This window comes from Triturus cristatus, chromosome 9 (assembly GCF_964204655.1).
Source record: "Triturus cristatus chromosome 9, aTriCri1.1, whole genome shotgun sequence".
Taxonomy (NCBI): domain Eukaryota; kingdom Metazoa; phylum Chordata; class Amphibia; order Caudata; family Salamandridae; genus Triturus; species Triturus cristatus.
This window is the reverse complement of record NC_140592.1, coordinates 305355900-305383322: the sequence shown is the minus strand read 5'-3', so window position 1 is coordinate 305383322 and position 27423 is coordinate 305355900. Positions and strand designations below refer to the sequence as shown.

The 27423-nt window shown below is 44.9% G+C and overlaps 1 protein-coding gene across 1 annotated transcript in view; it reads right to left on the bottom strand.

Annotated features, from left to right (window-relative positions):
- Window positions 1–27423, bottom strand: part of LOC146797786 (uncharacterized) — a 420200-nt gene that overhangs the window by 109857 nt on the left and 282920 nt on the right. Inside the window, exons 6-10 of the mRNA XM_085624971.1 lie at window positions 27183–27229; window positions 25853–26003; window positions 23063–23194; window positions 4322–4504; window positions 3487–3579 (exon numbers count right to left, since the gene is read on the bottom strand). Coding sequence (XP_085481097.1) covers window positions 3487–3579; window positions 4322–4504; window positions 23063–23194; window positions 25853–26003; window positions 27183–27229 — 606 coding nt within the window. The remainder of the gene's footprint in view (window positions 1–3486; window positions 3580–4321; window positions 4505–23062; window positions 23195–25852; window positions 26004–27182; window positions 27230–27423) is intronic.

Sequence of the window (27423 nt, the reverse complement as noted above, 5' to 3'; positions counted from 1 at the left end):
CATGGGTGAGGAGTCTGAACGTGATTCTCTTGTTGACAGGGAGCCAGTGCAGGTCTCTCAGGTGGCTCGAGATGTGGCTGCGTCGGGGGACGTCCAGGATGAGTCGGACGGAGGCGTTCTGGATACGCTGGAGTCTTTTCTGAAGCTTGGCTGTGGTTCCGGCGTAGAGGGTGTTTCCGTAGTCTAGTCAGCTGGTGACGAGGGCCTGGGTGACCGTCTTCCTGGTTTCGGTCGGGATCCATCGGAAGATCTTGCGGAGCATGCGGAGGGTGTGGAAGCATGATGAGGAGGCGGCGTTGACTTGTCTGGTCATCGATAGGGAGGAGTCCAGGATGAAGCCCAAGTTGCGTGCGTGGTCCGTTGGCTTGGGTGCGGTGCCTATGGCCGGGGGCCACCAGGAGTCGTCCCATGCGGAGGGTGATGGTCCAAGGATGAGGACTTCTGTCTTGTCTGTGTTCAGTTTCAGGCAGCTGATGGTCATCCATTCGGTGACGTCTTTCATCCCTTCATGTAGGCTGGCTTTGGCGGTGTCGGGGTCTCTGGTGAGGGAGAGGATGAGCTGGGTGTCGTTGGCATAGGAGATGATGTTGAGGTTGTGTTGGCGTGCGATGGCGGCGAGGGGTTTCATGTAGACGTTGAAGAGGGTGGGGCTGAGCGACGATCCTTGTGGGACGCCGCAGATGACTTCGGTGGCCTCGAAGCAGAACGGAGGGAGGCGTACTCTCTGTGTTCTGCCGGCGAGGTATGAGGTGATCCATTCCAGAGCCTTCCCTTGGATGCCGGTGTCGTTGAGGCGTTGGACTAGGGTGCGGTGGCAGACGGTGTCAAATGCTGCGGAGAGGTCCAGGAGGATGAGCGCCGCTGTTTCTCTGTTGTCGAGCAGGGCTCGGATGTCGTCGGTGGCTGCGATGAGGGCGGTCTCGGTGCTGTGGTTGGCTCTGAATCCGGACTGCGATGGGTCGAGGGATCCATTCGTCTCGAGGAAGGCGGACAGTTGCTTGTTGACGACCTTCTCGATGACTTTGGCAGGGAAAGGAAGGAGCGAGATGGGGCGGAAGTTCTTTAGGTCGGTCGGGTCCGCTGTTGGTTTCTTCAGCAGGGCGCTGAGCTCGGCATGCTTCCAGCTCTACGGGAAGGTGGCTGTGTCGAAGGAGGTGTTGATGATGTCTTGGAGGTGGGGTGCGATGGTGGAGTCTGCCTTGTTGAAGATATGGTGGGGACACGGGTCGGTCGGAGATCCGGAGTGGATGGTGTTCATCATGCGGGCCGTGTCATCGGTGGTCACCTCGGTCCATGTCTGGAGGGTGGCGGCGGGGTGCGCGGGTTCGACCGATGGGTGCGGGGGTGGAGCACCGAAACTGTTGTGGATGTCGGCAATCTTGCGGTGGAAGTACGAGGCGAGGGAGTCGCAGAGGTCCTGTGAAGGAGTGATGTCGTTGTTGCCGGTGCTGGGGTTGGAGAACTCCTTGACGATGTTGAAGAGCTCCTTGCTGTCATGGGCGTTGTTGTCCAGTCGTTCCTTCAGAGATTTCTTCTTGGTGGTGCGGATGAGCTGGTGATGTCTGCGGGTGGCGTGTTTGAGGGCGGTCATGTTGTCGGTGGTTTTGTCGAGGAGCCAGGCCTTCGAGGATGCGGCAGGCCTTCTTGGAGTCCTTGAGTTCCTCGGTGAACCAGGGGGCCTTCTTGCTTCTGGGCCTGGTGAGTGGGTTCTTCAGTGGGGCGAGGTCGTCGGCACAGGAGGTCAGCCACTGCGTGAAGTTGCGGGCTGCTGCGTTGGGGTCCGTTGTCCTGACAGGTGGGCTCTGGCTGAGGGAGGTGGCGAGCTGGTCGGCGGTGATCTTGCTCCAGTTTCTGTGGGGAACCGGCTTCGGGTGGTGGTAGACTGTGTTCTCTCTGTAACTGAAGTGGACGCAGCTGTGGTCAGTCCAGTGAAGTCCGGTGGAATGGCTGAAGGTGATGTGCTTGCTGGATGAGAAGACGGGATCGAGCATGTGGCCGGTGTAGTGGGTGGGGGTGTTGACCAGTTGCTTGAGTCCGAGGTTGGCGAGGTTGTCCAGCAGGGCAGTGGTGTTGCGGTCCTTGTTGTTCTCCAGGTGGAAGTTGAGGTCCCCGAGGAGGATGAAGTCGGTGGATGGGAGGGCATGTGGGCTGATGAAGTCCGTGATGTCTTCGCAGAATTGTGTGCGCGGTCCCGGGGGTCTGTAGATGAGGGTGCCTCTGAGGGTAGTCTTGGGTTCGGTGTGAATCTGGAAGTGCAGGTGCTCGGCGGCGTTGAGTGAGTCGATGGTGTCAGTCGAGATGCGAATGGTGCTTTTGTGTACGATGGCGATACCTCCTCCGGTCTGGTTGATGCGATCCCTCCTGATGATCTTGTAGCCGTCCGGGATGGCGATGGCGATGACGGGGGCTGAGGAGGCGTTCATCCAGGTTTCCGTGAGGAAGGCGACGTCTGGAGATGCGGTGTCGAGGAGGTTCCAGAGTTCCACGGCGTGTCTGTGGACGGAGCGGGTGTTGATCAGGATGCACTTGAGGTGGTTGCAGTTGTCCGTCTTGGTGGGCGCGGTGCACGTTCGGAGGCAGGAGAAGTTGCAGGATCGGCAGATGAAGGGTCCATGAGTGCGTCGCGGGGATGCTCGGTAGCATCCGGGGGTTCGGCCGGTGTTGAGTGCGTGGAGTGTGGCGGCCTCGTAGGACCTGCGGGGGGGGGGGGGCGGACGCGGGGGCCAGGGGGTCTGGTGCTGGACGCGGTCCAGGCGCGGACGGGCGCAGACGGGCTTACCTTTGGCGCACCTTCGGCGCTCAATCGGCGCTCCCGCTGCACACGTCCGCTGCGCGGTCACTCAGGGGGCGTCATAAGTAAGGAGCCGGGAGGGAGGGTCAGCTGGGAGGCGGGAGCGGGGTGGCCAATGGGCTGCGAGGGGAGGCGGGTCAGTGGGGTCAGCGGCGGGAAAGAACGAGGGAAGCTACCCAGGGGCAGCGGCGGTGGAGAGAGAGCGGAAAGAAGGGGGGCAGCGGTCAGCAGGGAGCAGGAGGCAGCACCTACCGGGAGGCGAAGGGCAGCGGCGGTGAAGCGGAATCGGCGTCAGCAGCAGTGGTCAGGCAGGCAGCAGGAAGCGGCCAGCAGCGGCAGAGCAGGGGTGAGGAGCGACCGGCTGTGGGGGCACAGGGGGTACAGATCTGCTGGACTCAGAACATCTTGCATCTTTAGGGTGGAATGTATGCAGATTGGGTGGTCACTGATGGTCTTGATCCTGTGGGGCAGCTTGAATGGGAAGTGCATATTTATGGAACCCACCATCCACTGTATCTTCAGGGCAGCAAAGCTGAGAAGTATACACAAGAAGGGCATTGGATCCAACGTATTTGTGAGATAGCACGTCTAGAACATTTGCACATGATTCCCCGTTGCATATAGTAGGGAAATGGTACTTAACAGTTTCCCAGGTTTCATTTAGACACCAGGCCTATGCTGAGCGAGGGCCTTACCTGGACAACCTGTTGCTGCTTAGGAATGCTGAGATCCGAAATTTTGAAACTCAAAGAATCCTTCACATTTTCAATCAGGACAAGGTTGCAACACTGCAGGAGGGGACACAAGAATGAGGTGCATTTTTATGTCATTTGGTAAAACTGTGAAATGCCCATGCAGAATTCCATTGACTTGAGACTTGCCTTAGGTCAAAAACATAACATCTCCAAAATCGCTCACACGCGTCAAAGAGGACGCACAAACAGTAACATCTGCAGCTTTACGATTAGAAATGCAAGGTAATGTGATGTCATTTTTGGTCAGTTTCCAGATGACAATGGCCAGCATCGGTGGAAGTTGGCACCAGAGTTTGATTTCCGTGCTTGGCAAGGCTTGAACAAAATGGAATCGCTCCTAAGGGAGACTAAACTGCCTTCACTCACAAAGCTAATGGGAGACAATTATCGATCAGAATTCAGAATGGAGTTCTTTCGTCAGATATCATTCTAGAAGGAAATTATACAGAAATAACGAATATGGAACAGCATGCTGGATACATTATAAGCACAAGGCTAAAAGAGAAATCTCCCAAAGGGGTCAAGTCACAGGACAAGGACTAATCGTGTTCGGTCATGGACAGGTAGGACACACATTGACCCTTGACGATGCAAGGATGGTATTACGCAATAATAATTCGGACTGCACTTTGGAAGGAATGTAAAATCCCTCGGTGACATTCCAAACTAGAGTCGTTGATAGCATGCATTTAACTTAAAGAGTGTTGGGATTTCGCCTGAACGACATTTTCTGTAGGGGCAGGCGGAATGCAGAGCTTCACTTTACTTAGCTTACAAAGATGTGTGTTTGATAGACGAACTGCTCCCCGCGTTTCTTGGCGATCAGCAGCATCTTGCTGAAGAGGAAGAACGCCCGCTCTTTCTTCATGCGCTGGACACGAAATGTTCCCTCCAGCACCAGCTCACCAAAGGCGCACAAATCTGGCCCCTTCCAGCTCACAAGCAGACTCTGGATCTCCTGTAGGTTAGAAAACACAAGCTTTACTCATAAATAAAGGTTGTATCCGGTGTACATCCTGGACCCATGATTGACAAGAACATATGTTATGCAGATCTGTAGAGCACTATCACTATGGGGGTGAGTGGTATCCTGTGACTGAGCAGTTGTGGTAGTAGAACTGATGTAGCAGCAACAATCCCAAAAGCACTGTGTGGAAGAGATCTATGGTGCTAACAATAGAAACAAATACAACAGCAGTAGTGTTAACTGACAAACAATAGGTGCTGAACAGTGGAGACAATGACACCAGCAGCAACAACAGAAGGAAAGCTGCAGAAGAAGTGACAACAATACCAGCAACAGAACAGAAAATGCACAAACAATAAGATAAAATAATAAGATATTTGGGGAGAGGATGTAGCCTTACGGCTAGAGCGGTCGACCTCGAAGCTGGGGAACCGGGGTTGAGTCTCGGCAACGATGCTCAACATCCTGTGATTCTGGGAAAATCACTTAATCTCCCCGTGCCTAAAAAAATGAATGTGTCCTCATGTAACAAAACTGATGCTCATGTAAAGCGCTCTGATACCCTATGTCTCGTGTCTAGTTCGCGCTATATAAAACTCTAAAAAAAAAAATTAAAAATAAGAAGCATAACAACTGCAACAAAACAAGCAAGTACAGAAGAAGTAGCAACACATGTACCAACAACTGCTAAGGAGGGGGCAGAAGGTCGGGCTACACCTATGTGATCGAAGAGAAAAGGTAAGATTTCCAAGTACGTGACTCTGTCAACAACTGCCAGGCTATAGTGAATGTCGAGGACAGAGTCTGCCTTCTAAAGTATGCGACTTAGCCCTGCATTCTGAGTTCTGCAGTTTTGAGGGGTGAAAAAACTAACAGGGGGAACTGTATTACCGTATGTATGTGGTTTGATCCCAGGACGTTTTTATTTTAGCTGCCCACCTCTACTTTCTGCCCCACCCAACCAGCGCTCTTTCTGATTTGAGGTCTGCATGCAAATTTCTCCAGATGAAATGCGGAGACACGTTTCGGTGTGTAACCTGGGTCAAAGCATTCTGGATCTGATTTCGGTTTTACGATATAGCTATGCATTGACTCTTAATGAAAGACAATTGGTGCATCTGCATAAAATGTGTGAAGTTAAATTGTTACACAATAACACTCTAAACTTTCACCCATAGACCACAGGGACTGTACAAGCCTTTGAGAACTGAGCAGCTAACTTACAACTGTTCTCTTTTGTGAGTTTTACGTTCTTTTGGGAGGATAGAAGACATGGAAACTGAGAACTGTTCAACTTGCCATCAATGTAGCAAAACAAATAAACGAATAAGTGCCCAGGACACTGCTTCCTATAAGCAGATGTTCTATCTTATGTTATCAGCATGTACAGCACACGTGTCACCCACAATACAGCACATGTGTGACCCACAAACTAGACCTTCCGTCTGGAGAGCTATCTAGATACAAGTTGGGTATTTAGCGGTGACAAATGGGAGGGAATGATAAACACATGAGCAACATCCAACACGGAGAAGCCAAAATAACATTTAGAAGTTGTCTTGGGCAGCAAAATGTAAAAATGAAACGAGTCTGAGTTACAGCAAGCCGGCTTGCAGGAGGCTAGCAGCCGAGGAATGTGAATAGAGTACTGTACCATATTCTAACACTGCGTTCAGAATTGGGGCGAGATTGAACTCGCATTCATGTAACATTTTAAAATCTTCTGAACCTCTCTTTACAGCATAAGTTTAACGAGTGGGATATAACTGGAAACATTTAAATCATCTGCCAAAAGGAAAAGAGGCTGTAAAACAATTAGACATCGAATATAGCACTGATGATGGAGTGAACATGGATTATATATAAAATGTGTACTTCACACTCTCTGACGTTAGGATTAGGATCAGATAACCCGAGTAATATTCTGAAGAATGTATTGCCCGAAACATTTCTTGTCCAAGAACCTCGACAGGTCCAGCTATTTTTTTCATCTCCTCCCACTTGTGAAAAACAAATCTTCGCGAATATCTGCCACTTTCCGAAAGCCAAGGTTGGCGGAGTATTGGTCGCAAATGTCATATCGGCAGTCGGGATCCCTGTCTTGTTAAACCAGGAGCCTCAGGGTACAGTGATCCCCTCACTACATTTTAATGCATATACACAGAGATGTGGCCTGCAGTGTGTGTCTCTGTGCTGAAACCACAGACCTGGTCTATAACAGATCTAGTCTAGAGGGTTGCAATCCCTGGCCTTATTGAATGTCTTCCAGTGGTTGATGGACGGGAAGCTAGTGAAGCTGAACACTGTGGCTGGGTGTACCAATAGTTAGATCTGAAGACTGAAGACTTTCTCCTCCATTCACCAATTCGATTCAGTCAGTCTCTGTGTTAGGAGTGAACAATTTCAGACTCCTCTTTAATGAGAAGGTGTGATGATGCTACAGTCAGCACTAGGTTATAGGCCCTGAGGAGGGGCAGCTCCCCCACTAGGGCGGAGGAGTGTCGCCCCACTGCTTTCTCGCAGTGTGAGAAAGCCAAAATATAAAATGGTAATAACTTTAGTTATTACCATTTTATGTCTGCTTTGCGCATTGCAGGGGGGTGGGTGGACAGGCCTGCTCTGCTCTCCGAACAGGGCAGTGGAAGAGTGGATAACCCACTCCTAATGTGTGCAAAGACTGTTTGGTCGGAGCTCTCAGGCCGCACAAAACAGTCATACGCACTCTGCCCTTCTCCTGGGCTGCATGGAGAACATGCCCACCCCACTAGCCCCTGGCTGGGCGCCATCCCGACCAATCACACAATTCTGATTGGCTGAGAGTAGGGAGCCTAGCTGCCTGCTTCCTGTTCTTGTCTGAGGCAGGAGAGCAGGAGTAGAGAAGACGCAGGACCTTGAAAAAGGTAGGTTTTAACATTTTAAAAAAAATTGACCCCCCCTCCCGCGTGGTTGTCTAACTGGCTGAGAACGCATTTTTCTAGGAGTTTAGCCAGAGTTGGGACGTTGGAAATTGGTTGGTAGTTATTTAAGTTTGTGGGGTCCGCAGTCGTTTTTTTTAGGATGGGGGAAACTTGTCCCGATTTGAGAATTACAGGAATAATTCCTTGGAGTAGGGAGGCATTGATAATCTTTGTCCAAAGTGGCAGTAGCACCGGTATGAGGTCTTTGAAGTAGTTTGCAGGAAGGGGGTCTGAGAAGTCCTTGGAGGGGTTCAAGGACGTGAGTGCTTCTAGAATTACTTCTTCACTATAAATTGTGAAGGAGGCCCAGGAGGCTTTATTTTTGAGGGCGAGCTTAGATGTGCAAGTGATTGGGGTTGCTAGAGTGTGAGATGGCGTGTCCTTCTGAGTGTCAGTTTGAGCTATTAAGGCCTTAAGTAGGTCCATTTTCAGGAGTTCCGTCTTTTTCGAGAAGGAGGCAAATTCTTCGCAGCTGGGTGGAGTGCACTTTCCAGATTGGGGAGGGTGAGCTACCCCAATAGATTGAGTTTTGACTAGTTCAAATAGTTTTTTGGGTCAGTTCTTGGCTTGATCTAGCTGATTTTTTTAAAAGTTTGCTTTTGAATGTCTGATCTTTCTATAGTTCGAGTTTCTGTTGGATCTGAGCAGTTTGAGGTGGTCCATGGATGGTGATGACCACCATCGCCGTTCAACTAGTCTTAGGGCTCGTCTGTCCTCATCGAGTCTACCGTCATACCAAGGTTTAGAGTCTTATGTGGAGAGCCTCTTCAGTTGTAGAGGCGTGGTTGTATCTAATATCGTGGTCATAGAGTTAAAGTAATGTTGTGTCAAAGTTTGAACAACAGTTAGGTGTTCCGGGGGGAGCAGGAGGCTGACACTGGTGGATGTGGATAGGTCTGTCTGTGAGGGAGTATTTTAGGTTCCTCTTCCATATTTTAGGTCTCATAGGTTGTGCTGAGCGTAGTTTAACTGATTCCTTGATGAAGAAGGTGATGGAATGATGATCAGACCAATCACATGGGAGGATTGTGTTAAGCTTAAGGGCCTCTGGGTTGGCAATAACCAAGTCAAGGGTTGAGCCGTTGACATGTGTGGGGCTATTGCAGATTTGGGTAAGGTCAAGGTACGAAAGGAATGTTTTGAGGCTATTTACTGCCGGGTCGTTAGGGTAGTTCCAATGGAGATTGAAATCACCAAGGAATATTTGGGTATTCTATCTGACCAGTATGTGTGGTCACGATATCCATGAATTGCTCAATGAAGGTGAGGTTATCGCCTGGCGGGTGGTAGAATGTGTGCACTGAACAGATTGGTTTGTTCTTACTTGTGATATCTAAGCAGAGGTGTTCACATGAAAATAGATCCGGTGAAGGTGAGCGGTGCACTGAGAGACTGTTATGGTGACTGCAGACAATACCGTCTCCTGGTCTATCGGGTCTGTCTAGTTAGGTGATGTCATGGTTGGGGGAACCAGTATGTCGAGGATAGGCATGATGACTCATTTAGCCATGTTTCAGTTAGGATTAGGTGCAGGTGCAGGACATAGTTGTTAACATGAAGAACCTTCTTAGATGCTTGGATGTTCTATGGGGCCTGTGCTTGCAACCTCTGACGGTTTTGCATCTGCTGACACAAGTTAACATTGATGACCTATAAAGTTGTATTATATTGAAAGAGTAGCTCTCTACATGAACGGCTACCACTCTAATTTGCTAGTAGTCCTCTCCTTCATTCCCCAGGTTGACCTTCCTTGGACTGCTGAAGGTTCTTCATTCTTCCCTTTTTTTTTTTTATCTGCTTCATATTGCGACCAGAAAAATCAGGTGTGAACCTCTGCGGTCAGTTTAAGACTTTTTTTTATTTCACCTCCACATTTATTTTATTCCAGTTTTGCTCTTTCAATTGTTTTCTATTCTACTGCTCTATGCTGTCCTGAAAAGTGCTTCATTTGGAGTGGTTGTGTAGCTGTGCACTAAGGGCCTTATGTATGAACACATTTTCCCATAGACCGAGAATGGACAAACCTTTCATACATTTGGCCCTAAGAAACAAAGAGTAGGACTTTGAGAATTTGATGAGCAATATCTAGTCTTGCCACATGGTGGCACCAAGTCCCCAGTGTAAGGCAAAATGAGTCATTTTATTTTTTTAGTTTATTTATGAATTTAGGTATTTAGAATCACAAATTCTCTCCTTCCCCATTAAGTCCATTATACGAAGGTCTTAGGTAATGCAAATAAGTACATGGTGTTGTAACAGCAAAGTCTGTGCAATAAATGAAGAGATGTAAAAGACCATAAGAACTTGCTTTTTTCGCAGTTCAGATTACTTTTAGTGTTTAAATATATACTCTTGCGCAAGCCACAGTTCTATTGTTTTAGAAACAACATAACAAATGTAATGGCTGATTTTGCATCAACGATGGTTACGTTAACAAAGCACAAGGTTTGCGGTTTTAAACCGATCTTTTTTCCACTAAAAAGTAAAAAAAAAAAAAAATGTTCCTTCAAAAAAGCAAACGACAAGTTGTGAAATGTGTTTTTCTACTCAATGCTACGCATATTAGTTCTAACATTAGCATCTTTTCAGTTTATTCAAAACAGGAGTTGATGTTTTGAACATGCCTGTACTCAGTTAAACAGCCACGGGCAAAGCCAATGTGTCACCTTTCAAAGACTTTTGACTTTGCCAGTGCGTGTTGTAGACGCTGAACAGCAACAGCAAAAAAAGGTTTATGCCAACGCAAAACAGCATTGGCAAGCCGCCCCCGCCCCGCCCCAAAAAACACCAAAAACAATTTGGCTGTTCCCTACATGATGACGTACATGCATGCCTGAGTCACCATGATGCACATGCCCTGTCAAGATGCTGCAGGTATTATATATATATATATATATATATATATATATATATATATATATATATATATATATATATATATATATATATATATATATATATATATATATATTGCAATGTAATATGCGGTTTCAAGATGGTGGACATCACTCTCGGAGCTGTAAATTAAAAAATATAAAAAATGTGTGACACTGCAAAGTAAACAAAAGAGCAAACGAGTAGCAAATTGCAACTACTGAGCACACTGAAAAAGGAAAAAAATAGAAAAAAATGGGGCGGTGGAAGGGCAGGGGAGCAATGAAGGATTGTGGTGGAGCAACCCCTTGTCACTGAGCAGTGGAGAGCAACAATGGTCATGGAGAGGCAGGGAAGTTGAGGAGCTCGGGTCAATTAAAAAAATAGCGCAACAAAAATCAGATGAGTAAGCAATCCACGGGTGGAACAACACAGTGATCACGGGTGCGGATGAAAGAGAAAAAGAAGCACACAGAAGAAAAACAGCAATAAAACACACATACACTCATGAAGAAAAAAATTAATATATAGCTCCGTATTGTCAGCCATGGAACGACATAAGTCATTCACTCAAAAGGACTGGCAACAAAGCAATGCTCAAGGGTAGGGGTAAACACAAGAAGAGAAAGGAAAGCCGTTGAACAAGAAGCGAGCAAGTGAGTTTGGCTAGAAAACCAACCAAAGGTAAGCAATGGGCAGACCCAAAGCCCACTCTAGTTATTGGTGTTGTGCTCAAAAGTTCCAGCCTTGAAAGGTACGAAACACAGGAGATATGGGAAGCCACACACATTTTCATGGCAAATACAATTCCCAACTTGAAATGGGCTAACCTGTGTAGTTCTTCCAAAATGCATATTGAAAATACATTTTAAAATGTGCTGTAAACTGCCTGCAACTGCAAGGACATTATATAAATAACCAAAAATCTATAAAATTGTATGTAGATTTATGGACTAACGAGAACCTACGTCAAGCCCAGCCTCACATTAACTGTGCCATCCTTCATCTGAAAAGTGGATATCATTAAAATAATACAAAGAAATCAATACTTGCCAACAATGTAGAGAAGATTGGGAGTTGATAGATAGACCAATTGCCTGTCTCTCAAAAACCCTAAATGTTGCTGTGATTGCAGTATGGAGAAAACATCACTCCACTGACAGTAAGGTGCAGACAGTGATGCATTCTTAACAGGAAACTGCTAACACTTCCATTCTTAACATGAAACTGCTAAAACTTCCATTCTAAACAGGAAACTGCTAACACTTCCATTCTTAACATGAAACTGCTAAAACTTCCATTCTAAACAGGAAACTGCTAACACTTCCATTCTTAACATGAAACTGTTAATACTTCCAATAATTAGGAGATATTCTCTGATGAGTCCCAGTCCCTTCAGTGATTTCAATATTAAAATGTTATGGTGTTATTTGTGAATTCATTAGCATAGCACTTCGGTTTTGCCTGCTTCAAGTCACAACTTCCGAATTTCAGTTATTTTAGGTTTTGCTTTATAATAACTTCCCTTAACCAAATGGTCCACGGGAGCCAAAGTTACAGCCAAATAAAAAAATGTATTTTCAATCAAAAGTGCAGCTACATCATAACTACAAAGTGTAAACCACCACTGCTGTTCCATGGACATACATAGGTGCATATTTTGTATGTTGCAACCATAACTCCAACATTTCAGATTATGTTTTTCAGGTTCCACAAAATACTTTGGCACGAGAAAAGGAAAATGATGCTCAAACTTTAAAAATCAAGGCACATTCCCTTCCAGAAGACACCAAAATCCATCATCGGTAACTCTCAAAAGCCTTTAACATTAAAATGTGGACTATTCTGCTAATAAAGGGATGTTTACTTTTAGGGAAAAAAACATGTTTGAAGATCACTGTTGTTGAGCACTGCAAACCCATCTAAGAAAGACACTTCAGGTTTAATCCCTTTACAAGTTAATGCTATGGGGATTCTGTAATAACCCTCTTTTCTCTACATTTGCACAATCATAGGATTAACAGCCATTCTTGAAACACTCTCAAATGGAAAGTGCATTTAAATAGCTGTGGTTTTTCTTTACATCTGTCGGGTCGAAACATTTTCCATTCTAATCCCGTTTTTTAACAGTCACACAGAATGTTTTTGCAATTCTTAGAAAAAGATGTTTCACATTTTTGAACAGTTAGGAGTGCAACCCTTACAGAGATGGAAGCATCCGATTTTGGCAAGCTTCATGACTTTCTAAAGTTTAGAAAGTTAAACATGTATTTTATGAAAGAACTACTTAAATTTACCAAACCATCAGCATTTTCTGGCTTTGAGAACATTCTTATTTTGTTTAAAATTAAATAAACAAACTATCCTTTTTTAAGGACAGTATTGCCATGTTTCAATTGCCAACACTTTCTCTCCTAACACAAAAATAAAAAGTTGTACAATTACTACAGTTGTTGCTACTGCTTTGAGAAAATTTAGAGGCATACTTCTGATTTTGTCAACAAATCCTACTATTTGCATAAAAAAAGAATATTAGTGTTATTGAGGCAGAAGCCTGGGCCTGCGCAGGCACCCAATCGACCACATTACGTTCTAATGGCAGTAATGCCAGATAAAACTCTGAAAAGACGCAGAACTAGATGTAAAAAATACCCACACTAAGTATCTGACCTGGGTATTTATTGCATTTAGCCAGAGAAGTCTAGGATGTACTCAAAAACTTTATTTGACCCTGTAACTTCATTAGGACTTATCCTTTATGTTCCTCCTTTTGTATTAACATTTTACTGACTGTTTCCCTATCTTTTGCCCCACATTTGTTTTCCCATTACTTTGGGTGTACTACTACACCCACTGTTTTTTCAAAGTATTTGTTTTGCACACTGTGGTCTTTCTTTTACTGATGCCGGTGCTTTTTCTACTCTTTGCAGTGTTTTTCTTAATTTCTTTCATCATACAACATCAACTCCCCAGTTGTTCTGCTTTCTACCTATTTCCTCTCAATATTCTCTAACTTCGGGAGGAGCGGGGTGGTGAGTGTCCACTGCACATTCGCCAAAATGACACTTGTATAATTTTTGCTGTTTTTTTTCTTGCAATGAATTATCTGCCATTTTACAATGATCACAATAATTTACAGATATATATCACTGGTGCATGCTCAATGGATGGTCACATTTTGCTTATACCTCCAAAAGGATGAACATTTACCAACCAAGTAGAGGCAGTAAATGGTGAAAAATAGAATATTACACAATATATATATATATATGTATATATATATATATATATATATATATATATATATATATATATATATATATATATATATATATATTCCAAAACCAAGTTGCCCAATGCGAGATGCCACACAAGTGGAAGTTTCTCCTTTGATTTCAGGGAGCAGGGATCGACAATGTTCTTTCCCCCAACACAGATTGCCATACCGGTTTCGGGCAGCACGCCCTTGCTCACTGGCCATGCACGTCAGCTGATTGAACTAACCTTCAGTGTCCCGCCTTGTAGTTCCGTGGGTAAGTTGCCTTCTGGGTAAGGTAGTTCGTTGTTTCCACAGTGGGTGCTGTAGAAATACGTGCATGTAATTCATTCCCCTTAGTGGGTTACATGGAGGAACGAAACAGCACCGTCATGCATTAAAAGTCTCTCAATAGTGGAACTGCCACTTCCACATGGCCCCAGGGGTCCGGAGCCGTGGTCCGCTATGTTTTATATATATATATATATATATATATATATATTATATATATATATATCTGACCATGTCGCTGCCCCATGTGGATTGGGTTTGAGAGTCAGCCTGAGCCCCATTGCTTTGGCAGTTTGAGGAATCAGGATTGCGGGATGGGCAGACTGTGGGAACACAAGGATTAAACCACTCGCATTTCCATAGAATGGGGTATATATATCATATTAAACAAACAACGTCGCTCTTTTGCTGCTATTAAAATATTAGTCGGTCTTCAAAGTCACAATGCTCGTTTTTGCAGACGGACAGCGAGTTGCAGATTTTTTTTTTATTACTCAATCTGGCAGGGACTTATAACTGCGGAAAAAGCCATTTCCCCTTATGTTTAGAAAGCGCTTGTCTCACACACCCACCAACATAGTGCGGCTTTATTGTTGCTGGCATGACATCCACCGAGAGTTGTCCGACAAGTTCCCACACCTCAGATCTCAAGAGTTCCTACCCACTGCCCTTAATGATGGTAATTTGCTTCCCAGAGCTATAATTATGGTTGTAATAAGCCACTTATTCGGGGAGGGCGGCCCAGCACAGGAATAGAGAAGGGTTCATTCAGTATTCTCGCCAAAGAAATCCAAGCTTGTGTTATAATGTGTGGAACATTACAACGGCGGACATTTTATAAACTTCAATCTCACCTACGAGGATCCGCAAAATAAAACTCAGTCCTAGAAAAAAAAAGACTTTGGTAATAGGGTGGGGTGGGGTACATGCATTATTGACCTAAAGGACTTTTTCTGGAAGTTTATGTGTAACTATTAGAATGCCCCAATTATTGCAATAAAAATATGTAATGGGGAGGCTACAGATTTTCTTCTTTCAGGTTTGCTGTGTGCTTGTAACAAAAATTCTAAACACTACAAAATGAAAATGGCAAAATTATTCTTTCCATTTATTGAGATAATCTGTCATCATGTATGGGTTTTTAAAGAAAATATATGTGACTGTAGCAACTGTAAGTCTACACCCAGTCCACAGGTCGGCAGGTGACTGGTATTTCTGAGCTCGGGCTGGTTTTGGGCATGCTAAAAGTAAGACTTAGACTGATGAGGGCAGCATATTGGACCCACAAGAACCAATTGTGGCCCATTCGCCAGAGTTTGAGGGCCAGAAGCAAACTAACACTCCACACAAGAATACTTGCAACAGCACTTCTTAGAAAAAACTCTAAAACTCTAACTCAGTTATGAATGCAAGAACCGACAAATATTAATTTAAAACTCTGTACTACTAAAAGAAAGATGTCTATAGGTGGCTGCATTCCAAATTTGTCTGTGTTATCTTCAAATTATATATATATATCGTATAATATCATATATCGTTTATACTGTATTACATGTTTATGAGATGAAATGATGTGTTTAAGTGTATATCCACTATATTCAGTGTTTATATAGAGCTTTGTTTTAATACATTCTATTGTTTGCTTGGGCGGTTCATTGTGTTTATGTATGTTGTTAATATCGGTTTGTGGCGTCAAGTGTGCAATATACTTTTCCACTCTGTGGCACTGCAGGCCATATTTATCAAAGTTTTGTGTCACCCTTGCGCCACGCAAGGCAATGCAAACCCTAGATGAGATTTACCAAGCCACGCAATGCCACCTTGCATGGCTTCATAAATCTGGAGCAATGCAAGGAAGCACAATTCGCTAAATTGCGTCAATCTGCCCTAGGGAGGCTTTCCATGGGTGGAGCGTGGGTGTTCCCATGCATCCACCCATGCATTCTGAAGCATTCCCAGATTTATCAATACTGGTAGACCTGGGAATGCATCAGAATGGTTGATAGATATGGCACAATCCTGCTCTCTCCGTTTCACTGTCTTGCTGAGTTGCTTTGCATGAAATAATGGTAAATATGGCCCTGCGTGCCTCTGATCAGAACAGAATTCTGGTGATTTTCATTTAGTGATGATCCTAAAAGATATACTGTAGTCTTAGGATAGTGTGAGGCATGTAGCCTGCAGCATGCTAATATTTCATTTTTTCCTTTACTTTTTGTACATTTATGTGCATCTTGCATTTAAATAAAATTTATTTTATATAAAAGTGCACTAATAAAACAGATGGCTCGAATTTCTGTGAAAAATGTGATGTGGCAAGCTCGCGGCTATTTATCACGCTTAGAGGCTAAAGCTAGAACATTCCTTATAGGCATTTCAGGTATGAACAAGAGGCCTTGAAAGAAGATGCATCTAATCCATGACCGTATGGGGACTGGCAATAGGGCTGAGCTCACAAGTGACTGCCAGGCAGGTTTGGAATCCGCGCTGACAGGTCTCAACACAGCCCAGTGAGGCAAATCTTTACTGAAGGGTTTTTAAACACCGTAAGACCATTATCTCATCGCTGAAGTGTCACACCTATGGAAAATCCAGCAAACCTCTTATAAATGCCACCCTAGAGAAGAGCATCTGCTGTCTGTAGCCTGTGATACATGACCACTTTACCTATATATTCAAATAAATTATGAGAACGGAGCTACATCATTGAATGCTCTTGTGGTTTAGAAGACAAGCACAACCGTGGCACTGCCCTTCTGTTGGAAAGTGAAAGGCTGCTAGACATCAACAGAAAACCAACAGTGTGTGGGAACATGAAACTGTCACCCACCATCTGAACATCCAAAAACACTTCCAATGCTTTCCACCTTTACCTTGTTCTCACATCCGAAGAGTATCACCTAAGGCGTGTCTATCGAAGCACTGTCTAATATTGTGACCCAAGTAACAAAAACAATGTATTCTGACCTCTACTTTTAGACAGTAGCAAAGTTGCATCTTATTCCTCCAAGTCAAATAAATACGGCTTAAGAAGTACATCACACATGTTCCTCAAGGTACCCCGAGAACTGCAGCTTTGTAATTGTACCTTCTGATAGGGCCATCACCAAAGGAAATACCTTGAACAGTGCAAGCCTTTTTTGCCAACTGAAACAGTACCATCCTTGTGCTACATATCCCAAAGCATACAATATAGGTTTGCAGTTTGGTGGTTGGCATCAGGAACTTGAAACTGAAGCCAGTGAAGTAAAAGGATGAGAGTAGTAAGAACAGGACCAAAGGGAAACAGAAGGCAGTAGTGAGGCAAAGATCAGAATAGACCTTATGGGGAAGGTGGAGACCTGGCCTATGGAGGCAGAACTGGAGAAGGGAACCGGTCAGATACAGGTGGCTTACCAGTCTGACAGCAGGAGCAGCCAGGTCAGCACTTCCGGGATAGGCTATTTTAAATAGAGTCAGTTAGAAGGAAGAAGTTGTCTCACAACTTCTTTCATTAAAGGACTCCTCGTCTGCAAGAGTTCATTCACATTTAGAGTTCCTCTTTAAATCTGTTTTGCTTTCCTTCCCTTCCAGGCTCAGTCTGGTCTATAGGGAATCTGGCAGCGACCGAAAGAAAAATCTAAAAGTTTGAGGGCTGCTTTTTTGGCAGTTTGTGGGTCTGTTTTTAGGTGTGCTGGGCCGTTTTAAGGGCAAGCATGTGCAACGCATGTGCTGCTGCGAGTCATGCAGTAGTGGAGTATGGCTTTCAAGCCCACCCACTCTCCGCCTAGATTTTTAATTGGCTTGTGTCATTGTGCTTCGTAAACGCTGGCTTCCGAGTGGTTATTAAGCTTGTTAGTCCCTCCTTGGTACCGTCTTGTCTGCATATATCCCATGGCGACTGGCCCTTTTACTTCTGTTGCGACATGGTATGTCTTATTTAATCCCTAAGCACTATTTTCTTTAATGAGTTTTTCCTACTGCAGGCTCGATGTGCTTTCCTCTCCATGCGCTTTCACTCTCAAGCAGCCCCAGACAATGGCCGCTGCTTCTTTGAAGTGAAATAGGTTTCACATTTACACGGTTTGAGCTATTGTCATTGTAAATGACAATAGCTTAAACTCTCGTAAATGCAAGACCTATTACATTGCAAATGCTTGTTTACTGTTGGTTTCCCTGATATACCCATAAACATTGCCTGTAGCAAGCACACCTGCATACAGTTTCCCATATTTTTGAAAGCACCTATACCCGTCTTTACAATCTTATTACTGCCAAATTTGCAAATGTGGCACACGTTTTTAAAGTACTCGAGTCACCACTTTTATTTTACTGCCCCGGGCCTACTACCTATTGTCAGTTCGACCCTTCTTTCCTCTTCCCTGTTTCCTTCACTTTGCTCCTGAGCTGTGTAATTATTAATCTGATTTGATGTTGGTCATTGGCACCACAACCTGGCTACCCAAACTCATCCTATGTAGCTGGGCAGTGCGTTACTCCATATCATCTACTGATGTTCGATGAAAATGCTGCAACAGGGTCCGCAGAGGCATTTTCAGTGCATTGTAGATCATTGCCGAACTTAAAATGGTACATGTTCTCCAATCCCACAACCAGATGATTTGATTTTGGACAACATTCTAGTTGGAGTCACAGCCTCAAAACCCATTGGATCCTCCACCAACATGAAACAGAACACAGACTTTTAGCTAAAGAAGTGTAAGCGGAAGACAATGAAAGAAAACAACAATAGCTTGAACAAACTAGAGTTAAAATTCTAGACGCTCCAACACCAAAATACCAAGAAGTATTTGAAAAATAGAAGGAATGTTCGGATTATATGGCCTGTCCTGGGGGCATGAAAGGAGAACATTTGCAAATGTTTTCTAAATTTCCTTCCAAATGTGTTCAACATCCAGACAACATCTGCTATTATAAACTTGGTGACTGTACGCTGATTACTAAAATGAGAAGATGTGCCAGTGCCAACAACATGGGGATTAGCACGTTCTTCCAAGAGCACACTCAAACTATGTTAATATTTGATGCAGCTTATAAGAAGAAAATCATATTGAATAGTTATCAGTTGTACATAACACGAGACCTTGCCAAAGTACTGCACTCTGAAAGAAATTCCTGCACATGAGTCCAAATATTATGTGCCTAAGCATCAGAGTCACGATTACCCATAGTAAACGGTGTTCATTAAGTCCTAAAGACAAGACTAATATGTTCAAAAAAGCATAAAAAATGTCCTAATATACTGAGTCTTGTGCTTTAAAGGAGATGGAGAATATTGGGGCGGGTGGTAAACTCATCCCCGCCTGCAGAGTTCACAGCGTTTTGCGAATCTGCACTCCCCTTGGAGTCCGGCAAAAACTCTGCCACGTGGCAGAGTTTACAGACATCCACCTCTACGCACCCCAACTATTTAGCAAAAGCTGCCCCTGGACGAGGTCCCCAGATGTACAATTGCGTGAGGGTCTAGATGACCGCATCCATCTCAATAACGGGGCAGGACTCAAGAGCTCCCAAAATGATAGCAGAATTCAGGGAGCTTGTTGCGGTCAGCCCAGTGCATTACAGCATTTCCCCTATAACTGCAGCTCCAAGTGACTTAGAGAAGACAATTGTGCCGATTCCATCAATAAAGCAATCGACTAAGACTGTTCCATAGGTCCAAAACATGGAGGGATGTCCTAGGAGTCTAGCCTCTCTGTGACACGTATCCCTCCTTGCAGATTGACTCCCACAGCTAGGACTTCAGACTCTCCCCTTCCGCCATCTTTACCGGTCGTACTCTCCTACAGTCAGTGTCTCACGAGCAGCAATGATTAACGACTCACCAACAGCAGCAATAGCTGGACCTGAACAGGGAAGGCGGGAACGGAGAGGTTTGCGGAGCAACGTTGGGCAATGGAGACTGGAGGCAGAACCTCCGAGCAATGCAGCTCCGAAGAGAGTGGAGAGCAGGCCCCGAGGCTGAATGAACACTGGTCCATGGGGAAACTGCGATTAGTGGGGGACATCATCCGGAAGCACAGCTGGCGAGATACCTGGAGCAGCACTGGTGGAAACTGGGCAATCGGGTCACATGGCTGTGACATCCAGGGAAAGCAGCAGCGAATACAGTGACAGCATCTAGAGACCCAGGGATCCCCTCTGGCAACTACCGAACTGTGCGGCCGCAGGAGGCAAAGGGGGTGAAGCCTTTCGGACAGCCTCTAGTGGAGGCCACTCTGACACATGCCCTCACAGGGACACACATCCTTCTACTGGTAGACTCAGGCATCTAGGTGTCACAATCAGAATGGACATCCGTTTATGACTTCTCCCACACACTGGTACCTAGAAACCGCAGCCCACACTTTTCTATCCCAGCTGTAGGCGGCATCCATGTGCCTTATCTCATGTGAATCTTACTAAATCCTTCATGGTGCAATGCAGAATTGTTCAGGTAGAGTAGATATTAGCGTTCAATCGACTTTTAGTCGAGTTCACTTTTTAACAAGGTCCTGAGCATGTCCTCAAAATAGAGGTTACTCAGCACTGGCTTTTTATCCAATGGCATCTTTTGCGCTGAGCATATAATGTGCAATGTGCTGAAGATTGAGGACTTGGCGCTCTTAATGACAGTGGCAGCGTTATTGAAAGAATGCATCCATTTAGAAATCAATGTTTTTATCAAAATACTTCTTTTTCATCGACCTTTTGCCTAGTGCTAAATGAGTGGTATGCTCTTCTTGCCCACTTTTACAAATGTATACCAAAAGGTGCAAAATTGTACATTTGGAAAACACATTGTGCACAGTTTTGCAAAACGAGAAGCATATAAAAGAAGGCCTTCTAAAAATAGGGTATGTAGCCAGGTCCACTCCAAAATTATCTTTTACAAAAAAAGGACAATACATTAATTAGTATATTTATAAAAACTGCTCTGCGTGCATTTCTTCAAATAATAAAAAAAAAAAGAAATACTAGCGCAGAAGAGCAAGATGCTGTGCTCCACAAGATGCTGTGCTCCACTCCTTGGTACACAGGAAGCGATTCATGAAGAGCTGACCTTGTTATTGTACGCGCATGAATGGAATTTGTCTGAATCTAGGCTGCAAGGCTAGTGTGTGTATGTGCGTCTGTGTGTGTATATGAGGGATAGAGAGAAGAACGTTGTTTTAACGGAAGTACGGGGAGTGTGCATTGAGTATTGCATTGTATTGTATTGTATTGTATAAAAACGTATATAGCGCGAACTGTCACCCTGCGGGTATCCTGGCGCTGCGACTTAAAAGATGACCACCACGAGCATTGACCAAATTATCAGTCGGTTAGTGCAAGCGCATATTATGTGTACAAATATATGACTGCGGATGGTGTGTTTCTCAAAGGGGTTTGTCTGATTGGTATGATGAGGCAAATGTAAACACAAATAGGGTTAATAGTGTGAATGTGTGCGTGTATGTGTGCGCAATGCCCGAGAATGTATATGTTTGTGTGAATCTGTATGTGAATATGTGTAGAGGTTCATGTGTTAGTGTGTGTGTGTGTGTGCACATCTCCATTCTTGCCACCCTTTCCCAGTAGCCTCTGAACAATCCTACAACAACATAGCAGCCTGGCTTGCTCCTAACACTGGCCCCCCCAACCCCCCCCCCATCCACGGTGCTGTATTACTCCATCCATGGATGTTTTCCCTTAGCTATCAGTTCTATTTCTGAAGGTTCTTACAGAGTGTGCTTTCTCCCTGCAGTCTGAGGCAATACAACGTTTCCAGGCTTCAGAGGGAGTCTCCTCCGTTGCTTGACACATTCTTGATACTTTGATTGTAAACTTCCTAGCAGGGCCTGCTCTCTTCTGTCCTTCTAATGCAAAGTTAATCAAAGCCACAAACACAGATAAAACTGAGTGTGCATGGGAGGGGAAATAAAGCGCAGGCGCCAAACAGCAGGACTTCATTAAAGACAAGCCTGCAAATCTCAAAGTCCCAACAAACAAGAAAACTTTACGAGCCTCAGAAAGCATTGCGTTATTTATGTAGTGCTTAGCTATAACGGTTTTGTGCAGTGATAAGTATTTAGTTATGAAGGATCTGATTGGTGCTTAGTTCAGATACTGATGTGCGGTGGTGGGTGCATCAACGGAGGCTCCTCCCCTTAGGCGGAGGAGCGCCGCCCCACTGCATTGTGAGCAGTGGAAAAAGGAAAAATAAAAATGATAATAACACTATGTTATTATCGTTTTATTTTTGCGTTGTCAGGTAGGTTTATGGGTGGGACGGGGCTTGGCTGTCGTCACAACCAGCAGTGGAGGAGTGGTTGGGGCACTTAAGTGTGTATGACGGTTTGGCTGGCCGTCTTGAGCCAGTCAAACAGTCATGCACACTTTGCATGTTCCTCACCAGGTTGTAACACACAGGATGGTGAGGAACATGCACAGACTCATATTCCCTGTCGCCGAACCACGGCGCTCAGACCAATCACGATTCTGCATCGCAGCGTTGTGATTTGCTTAGGGGAGCCTGTGTGTACTTTCTGCTTCAAGCAGGAACAGAAGAAGATGACGCGAGACGGCAGTCCGGCAGCAAGGTAAGTAACTTTTTTATTTATTTTTCTATTCCCCTCAACCCCGCCCCAACCCGTTCTACTCGGTGGCAGCGGCCACTGCTAGTTATGATGGATCTTTGCAATTCTTAGTTATTATGCAACTGAGCAGTGGTTGGTCATAAGTTTATGTGGTGCTCAATAATGGTAGTTTTGTTTAGTGCATGGTGATTAGCTATAACAGATCTGTGTGGTGGTGAGTCCTGACAGTGATTTGCAGTGATTGGTGCCTAGTTATGACGAATCTGTGCAGGGCTTAGTTATGATGGTACTGAGCGGGGCTCTGTTCTGATTGTTTTGCACAGTGTTAGTTTCACACAATAGCATCTATTCTATCAGGGCCGGACCAGAAACCCAAAGCAGCTCTGGCAATTTTCTAGGACCAGCCCCTGGGGAAGCACGGCCTGGCTCCACGAGGCTGGAAACGTTTGCTTGCTGCTTTTGTTACTGGGGGCCCATATTGAAGCACCACTGAAAAACCATCCTCCACCCTTCCAGCCTCCCGGGAAAACGCCCAGTGCCCGGGACGGCCAGTTCGGCCCTGTATTCTAGGCAGCCTTATTCTGTAAGATCATCACAGTGCTCTGTTGCACACCTGCAGTCTGACGGCGTGCTCTTGCTTCCGCTTCATGTCGTTGATGTACCAGGCCACGGCTGTCATGGTGATGATGGCTTCCTCCACCGTCTCATACCCCTGTGCGCTTTTATCAAAGTGCTTTGCTAATTCCTGCAGACACCAGAAGAAGGTAAAGATTTAGGACACATTTTCAAGAAACCTCAAAATTGCATAATAATATCTAACATTAAAACTAGGCTCCCTCCTCTGTCACTTAATGTTGAGTGCTTTGCAGGGACTCAGGTTAGGTTTAGTGTGCACTAACAGAGTTCACAGGTGCTGCAGTAACAGATTCTAACCAATAGCACGTAGTACAGTGTGCAATAAGGATGTACTCTTGGGAAAGGCATAGTGTGTGCAGTCCAAGACTCTCCCATCAAGCATTGGCCAGGTCTGGTGGCTTAGTGGACTAATGTGACTACTGTAGGGGTCTGTGTTTGATCTCATGGTCACAGGTCCAAATCCTGACGGGTCCACTCGGCCTTTCATCCTTCTGAGATTGATAAAATGCGCACCATTGAGTTGCATAACAATAAACATCTATTATTCAGCGCCAAGATGCCCACGGGTGAACGTGCGCTTTACAAATATACATGTTATGTCGAATTGTTAGCTAAAAAGGAGCATGTAGTGTACTTTGGCCAAGACTCTAGTCAAGGGAGGCTATAGAGAATAAATTAGGATACTCTGATTGTGAAAGAGTTCCTTGTGCACTTCTGGCCACTGTACGGAATAATGTAGGAGTGTTAGTTGTGAACAAGCCCACAGTGTGTGTATACTTGTCATTCTCCACTGTAGGGGTTGTAGTAGGAGCTCTTGCTGTGAAGGATTTCAATAATGGGGGTAGTCCAATTTCCATGGGATGCTGTAGGCGATGGAGTAGGAGCCCTGGCTGTGGATTAGAGAACGCCTTCAAACAGCACAAGGGACTCAAGGAATGTCCTAGTAGTGTAAACTGAAATGGTGCTTGCAGTTCCAACCTCTCCCAACAGGAGGCTCTACTGGGCCTGCGTCAGGAGCTCTAGCACTGTGCGGCAGCGCAGTTCCAAAGCAGGTCTATGCAGACAGATTTAGCCAATGTCCAAACAACCTGAGTTTAGAGTTATTTGGGATCTGAAGAATTTCTTTAACTTTCTGGAACGGAGTCGGGTACATTAGTAAGAGAGACCCAGGTGAAGGGCAGCACGTGTTTTTCAGCGGGGGCTATTAAAGGAATAAAGGAAATAATAGGTCATGAAATAGTATTATTAGAGGCAAGTGGTTTACTTTACTAAAGTAAGAGAACTTTAAACTGAACAATTTTGGAGATAAATGAATCAATGTATCTGTCTATGTAGAGGTAGCTCCCTTGTATGATACCAGAATATCGTAGCCCAGGTATTGTCTGACAAAAATATTGTGTCCTGAATATCATTTACAAAAATATTGCCCCTTTGGAGATTATAATAGTATCTATACATCCAATGCAGTGATATTTTGGGTATCGATATTTGGGAAGCAGTATTTCTATCAGAAGGTATTTTTGCTAACAATATTCTGACATACAACCATTTGGGTAGAGCAAATCCAGCTAGGAATGGCGAGGCCCAGGGTACGATTCAGGCCATTTCAAGAATGGCATATGACAGGTGAAAATAAAAGACATAATATGGCAGGTCAGAAGGTCAAGGGGGTGTGAGAAGAGGTGACCATGCAGACATTTTGGTGACACTGAATTGGCTTTAGAAGAGAAGAAATATTTTGCACCTGGCATGCCAAGATTGTGCGGTAGAACGCTACTCTAAAGAGACTATGGCTTTCGCTGTATTTGAGATAATTAGAGGTGACCACCAGGAGTTCAAAACAAGCTTTTGCTATTCAATAGGTCTCGCATTTATGAGAGTTTGAGCTACTGGCATTGTAAATGACAATAGCATAAATTCTCGCAATTGCGAGACCTATTGCAGTGCAAATATTTGTTGTTTCCAAGTGCCCCTTGCCACGCTTGCAGGTTAATAGAGGCTACGCCTCTTTCTTTAGACACGACGCGTCTAAAGAAAGGGGCGCGGCCGCCATTAAACTTAAAGCGCGGTATGGGGCTATTTTACCAAAATAGCATTTATTTGAAAAACAAGCACTGCATGGGTGGGGCTTGGAAACAACAAAAATTTAAAAAGTGTATAACATGCGCCGGCATTCGGCGCCACAAATGAACCAAAGGAGAGGCTGCCACTGTTGAGTGCCGTGCCTGCAACAGCAGGCAGGAGAAAACAATTTAAACTAAATAGTGCTCAGAGGCTGTAATTAAAGCCTACTGAGTAACAACACACGTAAGAGGGCCAGTCCTTATGGAAGGTTACAAGATGAGACAAGGCGGCACTAATGAGGGACCACTAAGCCTATTGACCAATGAAGAGCCAGGGTTTACAAAGGAAAATATGTGAGGAGAGTGGGCAGACCTTGAAGTCCATACCTGAATACAGCATGCCTCACAGAGCAGCGCATGCGCTGCCCAGGCTCGACCTAAAAACAAAGCCAACCAAAAACTACAGTGAAATGTAAAAAGAAAATCACAAAAGAGACCAATAAAAATAAATGAAAAGCGAAGATCAAAAGAAAATGGACAAACTGCAGGAAAAACAAACTAAATCCCGGAAACAAACTATTAAAACGTTCTTGTTTTTGAACAACTCTTGAAGGCTTAAGCGACGAAGCTTGGCGACCTTGGCTTAAAACTTAAGGTTCCAGCTGGAACTGGAAGTGACTAACCAAGATGGCCACACTACATACCTGCAACAGGAGATGGTACTTGAGAATCCGCTGCACAGGCTTCAGAAGGTAGGACTCCAAGGGCAGCGAGTGAGCTAGCATTGCCTGTCTCTCCCGGAAGAACTTGGCCAAGGGATCGCTCTTCATACACTCCCGCAAGACGGACACAGAGCTGGAAGGGACAGAGCATAGACATCTGTCAGAACAGTAAGACCACAGAACAAATGAGATGAAGGAAAGAGGGAGTGAGGAATGGATGGAGGAAGAGAGCGGGAAAAAAGGAGGAAGGATGAAAAACGGAAGGAAGACAGAAAGGACAGGAGGAAAACAAGTATCCGTAGGAGGGAAGGAAGAGAGGAAGGAAGAGAGGAAGGAAGAGAGGAAGGAAGAGAGGAAGGAAGAGAGGAAGAGAGGAAGGAAGAGAGGAAGGAAGAGAGGAAGGAAGAGAGGAAGGAAGAGAGGAAGGAAGAGAGGAAGGAAGAGAGGAAGGAAGAGAGGAAGAGAGGAAGGAAGAGAGGAAGAGAGGAAGGAAGAGAGGAAGAGAGGAAGGAAGGAAGGAAGGAAGGAAGGAAGGAAGGAAGGAAGGAAGGAAGGAAGGAAGGAAGGAAGGAAGGAAGGAAGGAAGGAAGGAAGGGTAAGATTGATGGAGGGAGAGACGGAGTGGATGGATGATTACTAGGCGGGAGAGAGGGAAAAAGAATTAAGGAAGAAAAAGCAGGATGGAAAAAATAAAAGAATGGTGGAGGATAAATATTAAAAAGAGGCAAGAAGAAAAAAGGATGGAGAATAAAAAGCGGGAAAGGCGGTTAATCAGAAAAGGAGGGAGGGTGGAGTAGGACAGTATCAAAGGAGGAAGGGAGAGCGAAAGGGATGGATGATAGGTAGAATAGAAGGACGTATGTAAGGGAAGAAAGTAAGAAAGGACGGAAGGAAGAGAGGGTATGGCTGGATGGCTAAGCAGCAAACAATGAGGGACTCCAGAAACCAGAGTGAGCCTTAAGGGCCTGCATGTCATGCACAGAGTATCCATGATGCAGAGTGCCTCAACATGGCCTGCATTAAGCATGCAGGAACTGCAGAACCTGATGTTAACATGCATGAACCACACGAATTGCAAAAAAACAAGTAAATTACAAGGCCTGAAGTGGCAAAGAAGAATATGAGGAAATGCGAGAAGACTCTGAAGCAGCGGCAATGACCAATGAGCAGGTAGGAAATGGAGAACCTGCTGAGAGTACGCAAGGGCATAGGGCCTCCAAAGAGGATGAAGAAACGAGGACGCCCTAGTAGTGAATGCAAGAACGGCTTCAATGCCCCAAAGTGACGCTAGAGAAAAATAACTAGTACTTACCTGGGGTAATTCATACAGTACAGGGTGTAGATATCAAATTCTTCACTCTGGAAAAGAAAGAAAAGACAAACAAATAGACAATCAATAGGAGAACAGTTACTCTGAGGTGAAAGAGTGATGGAAGATGGGAAAGAGAAGATAAAAGAAAGTGTGAACGATTCAGACATGGTCACCTCTGTCTGAACTTACGGATAACAACAGCGGTTCAAGACTTGGGTTGAGATCAATTGTTTTGTTCACT